At 40.5% G+C, this 5,995-nt stretch overlaps 1 protein-coding gene across 1 annotated transcript in view; it reads right to left on the bottom strand.

The window, feature by feature from the left end:
- Acadsb (acyl-CoA dehydrogenase short/branched chain) overlaps positions 1 to 5,995 on the bottom strand; it is a 36,412-nt gene that overhangs the window by 10,069 nt on the left and 20,348 nt on the right. The window contains exons 6-7 of the mRNA XM_021168602.2: positions 4,313 to 4,438; positions 2,003 to 2,095 (exon numbers count right to left, since the gene is read on the bottom strand). Coding sequence (XP_021024261.1) covers positions 2,003 to 2,095; positions 4,313 to 4,438 — 219 coding nt within the window. The remainder of the gene's footprint in view (positions 1 to 2,002; positions 2,096 to 4,312; positions 4,439 to 5,995) is intronic.

Genomic DNA, 5,995 nt, shown 5'->3' with positions numbered 1-5,995 from the left:
TTGAACTCTGGACCTTTGGAAGAGCAGTCGGGTGCTCTTACCCACTGAGCCATCTCACCAGCCCTTTTTTCTTTTCAGCATTTTCTAATATGTATGAGTGTTTTGTCTGCATGTATGTCTGTGTAACAGGTGCATACAGGACCTGCAGAGGACAGAAGAGAACACTGGATGGCCTGGGTCTGGAGTTATAGCTGGCTGTGAGCCACCATGTGTTTGCTGGGAATCAAACCTGGGTTCTCCACAAGAGCAGCCAGTGCTCTTGACTGCTTAGTTATCCTTCTAAGCCCTGACTTTGTTGTTGTTGTTTTTGTTTTTGTTTTGTTTTTATGTAGGTTTTGTTATGTACACACACTGGCCTTGAACTTGCTATGTCTATTTTCAAACTCTCAACCCTTCTGCCTCAAGCCTCTGGGATCACAGGCAAGTGCTAACACCACTGACTTAAACACTGACATTACCCACTGTGAAGGAAAACTTGCATTTCTATCTTGGGAGAATGTTTCCATTTTAAACAATAAAGAAGAAAATTCTCTGCAACTGCAGGATTTTGAAGAACAGTGACTCCAGTTCACTGTTCCATGTACCTCTTCCTCTGAGACTCAGCACGTGCCTGCTTTATTTAGCACTTTACTGGGTTATAAGATAATAGCGAGTAATTGGAATCAATCTCATATCATAGACGTCATGGCCAGAACATCTATATTATGCGTATCTAGAAACCTTAAGGCTTCATGTTAGAGCTCTAATGCTGTATCCAATCAAGTTGTACAACAGGAAAACCTTTAAAAGCACGGGTATGGAAGTACTCTTTTAGCTTTGTTAGCAGCCAAAATTGAATTTTGATCTAAGAATAGTTTGTTAGGGTGAAGGTATAGCTCAGAGGTAGAGCTGATGCTTAGCATGTTTAGGGTCCTAGATTCAGTCCTCAGAATCTCTCCCCTCAAGGGGGGCGGGCACCATTTTGTTAATGTAGTAAAGAATAGCAGGAAAAAAAATGTGGAGTAATAATTCAACATTTAACTATTTTAACAGCTAACAGATATACTTTATATCAAAATCTAAAAGATTTAAGTTAGAAAATCTTAGATACTGCTTAAAAACAAATATATATCTGACTATTGATAGGTTCAGGAAGCGCTTAGGGGGTGCCAACTCTCAATGTTGAACTACCCGTTACTGACAGATTTTAGGTTGAGGGTCAGTCATTGCCTTCAGTTGACTCCACTGGGCTCCAATGCTCACATAGATGGCCTTGGAAATGGATCACTAAACATAGCCAATAGTTACAAAATTCAGTCTGGTAAGATGAGGGGGTGTGGTGTTGCTAAGGATGGGAAGGAGATAAGAGAAAGAGTGGAAAGAGAGTAATCAGAATTACACACACACATGCACATATATATGTGTATGTATGATATGATATAATATATATTAAGGGTTGGGATTAGGGTTATATGTATGTATATATATATATATATGAATAGAACTTTACATAATAGAATATATATGTATATATACATATATGTATATGTAAATACATATGTATGGATTTTATATAATAGAATATATATGAATATATGGATATACATTCTTACATAATAGAATATACATTCTTATATAATAGAATGAGTGCTCTTAATTTTAAAATGTTCTGAAAGCATGAATTTCAGGTTTTGAAAAGTTAACTGAAAAACAGATGCCATTATTTAATATGTAATATATTTGGAAGTTACTGGTCTAGCATTAGATAATGCTTTAATGTTCTCAAAGCAGAAAAGAGCTCTGAATAGGCCATTGTTTGATTTTCTGGGCACTTACATAATTGACCAAAGTAGAATTTGAGAGAAATAACCTGAAGCCATTCTTTCCCCTCATGCTAGGACAGGCTGCCACCTTGTGTTCAAAAGCTTCCAGATAATCAATTGTCTTATTGCAATTCTTTTTTTTATTATTTTTCATTTTTATCTTAATTGGCTCAAAATGTGAAGGAGCTAAGAAGACTTACCTGTGCAGCAATTCCAATTCTACCTTCATTAAGACTTCCTATGGCATACTTATAACCATGCCCAATTTTCCCCAAAATATTAGTTTCTGGAACCTGGAAATACAAATGTATACTTACTTCCAAATTTAGATTTACATCACTTATTTTGATTTTAAATATACATAGCATGTAATTACACACACATACTTGAATCTCCCCCATTTGTGTGACCTTGCTCAATCATGGAATTGAGTAAACTTCAATGAGAAAAGCTGCAGAAATGACTCAGTGGTTAAAAGCACTTGTTTTTCCAAAGGACCCAGATTCAACTCCTGGCACTCTACGTGATTGCTCACAACATCCATATCCAGTTTCAGGGGACCTGGCATCGTCTTCTGACTTCCGCAGGCAACAAGGACACAGGTGGTACACACACACGCATTCATGCAAAACCACTCATACCCAGAAAATAAAATAAATACATCTAAAACATTATAGCTGTCTCCTGAGAGGCTCTGCCAGTGTCTGACAAATACAGAGGTGGATGCTCACAGCCAACCACTGGACTGAGCACAGGATCTCCAATGGAGGAACTAGAGAAAGGACCCAAGGAGCTGAAGGGGTTTGCAGCTTCATAGGAGGAACAAAATATGAACCAACCAGTCCCCCCCCCCAGAGCTCCCAGGGACTAAACCACCAACCAAAGGGGCCCATGGCTCCAGCTGCATATGCAGCAGAGGATGGCCTTGTTGGACATCAATGGGAGGAGAGGCCCTTGGTCCTGTCGATGCCCCAGTATAGGGGAGGGACAGCCAGGACAGGGAAGCAGGAATGGGTAGCTTGGTCAGCAGGGAGAAAGGCAGTAGTGATAGGAGGTTTCCAGAGGGGAAACCAGGAAAGGAGATAACATTTGAAATGTAAATAAAGAAAATATCTAATAAAAAAAAAACCCAAAGAACCAAACTAAACCCTCCAGTTTGATTGCCTGCTGACATCTGTGCGTCTCCTGACCGTTCTCCCAAGTCTGTGCTGCTCATTCGTGCATCCTCCGCAGCCTAAGCACAATCTACTTAATGAATGAGTACATTCAGAAAAAGGGAATTTTACATACTTTGTCAATAACATATATGCGTAACAAGTTACCTCCAATTCTTATTTGTATGTTAATCATGTTAAGATAATTCATTAGAAACTACAGAAACATGAAGTATCTTCAAAAGCAAGAGTAATAAGCTGCTCTTCTGTTGAAATGATTCATATTTAGAAAAGTCTACTGAGGTGTGTGAGTGTGCACTCTCCCATCCAGTAAGTAGGAGAGAAGGAAGGAGAAATAAGCTATAATATTTCCTTATAATATACAAAGTTAATAGTAGAAGTGGAGAGATGGCTCAGTGGCTAAGGGGAATTGTTGCTCTTGCAAGGATCCAGGTTCTCTTCCCAGCACCCACATGGCTACTCACAATCATCTGTGATTCCAGTTCCAGAGGATCCTACATTCTTTTCTGCTCTCCAAGGGCACGAGGCACATATATGGTTCATGCACATGTGCATGTGCACGTGCACGCGCACACACATGCACATGTGCATGAACCATATACGTGCACGTGCACACACACGCACATGCACACACACACACCACATGCAAAACAACATTGCCATACATACAGCAAAATATCCTCAATAATCAATACTTGGAATAAATCAATACTAGAAACAAAAGAAAATAGTTAGGAGGGAGAGCAGGGAGGAATGGACAGGTTAAGGGCAAGTAGGAAGAAGGAAGGAGAGAGGCCCAAAGATATCTGTAACAATAGCTCAGTTCCTCCAGACACAGCTGCCCACAAAGATCCAGGAGCAGTGGAACATGTGTGCCCAAGTCAGGCTCCAGCATCCTGAGGAAGATCCTGCTTTGTGGAGTGTAACCTGCCTGCTTTCCACTCTTACTGAGCAACATCTCCATCTTGTGGCCGTTGGTGTACCAACCTCAGAATTCCTCCCAGCAGTTAGGTTCACAAGTGCCAAGCTTTTAAGTATAAATGTTTCAGAGTATATAAGTTGTAAATAATGAAAATAATAATAATTAAAGTTAATTTCTGGCATTTTCTCTCTAGGTCAGAGGTTGTACAGGAAAGTTTTCCATAGGAAATAACTGAGAAAAGGGCTTCAACTCTTGGCCAGCGCTTAACTGCTGACCAGCTCCACCAAGAACTCTTCCGTGCAGTGCCCACTTATCCCATTTGCTGTTTGGGGCCATTCTCTCATATATTTCCTATGGTTCTACGTAAGGCTGATTTCTCATTAATCTTCTACAGAATAGTCTAGAATACCTACCTTGACATTTTCAAATGTTAACTGACAGGTGGACGAAGCTCTGATGCCCATTTTATTTTCTCGTTTCCCTATCTGAAAACCTTCTGTATCTCGGTCTACTAAGAAGCAGGTGATGCCTCTGTAGCCCTAAAAAAAAGTAAAATATGATTATCACTTAGGCTTTAAAAATCCCTGTTTATAAAGAGTTCGAAGTAAGAAAGTTAAGGGGTTACAGAGACGGCTCAGCAGAGTACTTGCTGCTCTTCCAGAGGACCAGAGCTTGGTTCCCAGCACCTCCATTCTGGCTCACAACTGTCTGTAACTCTAGTTTCATGGGATTTAGCTCCCTCTTCTGGCTTCCATGAGCATCAGACACGCATGTGGTTCACAAACATACATGCGGACAAACTACTCACATAACATAAAAATAAAAAGCATAAAGAGTGAAAGAAAGTGACAAGGCTGGTGAGATGCCTCAGCTGGTAAAGTGCCACTGTGCAAACTTGAGGATGCCTGTTGATCCTAAATACCTGCCTGAAGAGCTGAGCATGGTGGCATGCCCTTGTGATACCAGTACTAGGGAGGCAGAGACAGATGAGTCCTTGGGGCTTGCTGTCCAGGCAGGCAAACACAGTCAGGTAAACGTTATCACTGAGGCCCAGGTCTCAGTGAGGAACCTTGCCTCAAACAGAGCTGGGGGCTTGAGAAAGGAATCCATAGTTAGAGCACAAACTGCTCCTGCAGAAGATTCTCCACATCATTGCGAGTGGCTCACAGTCACCCGTAAGTCCAGCTATGGCAGATCTGCCATCTTCTTCTGGCCTCCTTGGGCGCCTTGAACCCAGTGGACATACCCTTACACAGACAAACATATATACACATTTAATTTAAAAAGACAATCTATAAAACGAAAGTGGCCATTTCCTGAGAAGCAGTGCCTGAGGTTGATTTCTGGTTTCCTCACAGATGCATCCATATCTATACAAACACACATGTGCACACATGTACAAAAAGAAAAGAAAGCTAAAACAGACAGTAAACACCAAGGGACTCTGAATTGCGACATGTGCACTACAGACAGAACCAGAATAATTGGAGAACATTAGTTACTAAACAAGAATCTTATGCCAGGCATGGTGGTGCACCTCAGCGCTTGGGAAGCTGAGGCAGGAGGATGTCAGTGAGTCTGAGGCCAGCCTGCTCTACATAGAGAGTTCTAGGGCAGCCAGCGCCGCCTAGAGAGGGCTCTTACCACGACCTGTACTTTTCCATGCCCCACAGTGAGTGTTGGAATTATTTTTATTAAGTACGTGATCATGAGACCCCCCATGCTTTAAGTTCAATATTCAGAAAACAAAATAAAACATACTTACCATTTTGCTGTATGATTTTCTTCCATCTAAAATACTCTTAAATCTTTTTCAATATTCTTAAAAGTAATGTATTTTACAAGTACTTAAATCCTTCATTATTATACAGAAAAATTAAAGTTCTACCCAATTAAAGCTTAGGGAATTAGGAAAAAAGTCATAAATGGTCCTCTGTGTAGTAAATAACTATGCCAACAAGTTATTTTAGATGAATGAGTAAACAAAAAATATATCATTCAACTCTCATAGAATGAGGAGCGTAAAAAACAAACCCTAGGAAGGAAATGAAAGAAGAAAAAGAAAAAGAAAGAAAAGATGGGAGGGAGGGGGGGAG

Source organism: Mus caroli, chromosome 7 (genome assembly GCF_900094665.2).
Source record: "Mus caroli chromosome 7, CAROLI_EIJ_v1.1, whole genome shotgun sequence".
In the NCBI taxonomy this organism is placed as follows: domain Eukaryota; kingdom Metazoa; phylum Chordata; class Mammalia; order Rodentia; family Muridae; genus Mus; species Mus caroli.
This window is presented reverse-complemented; position numbering and strand designations above follow the sequence as displayed.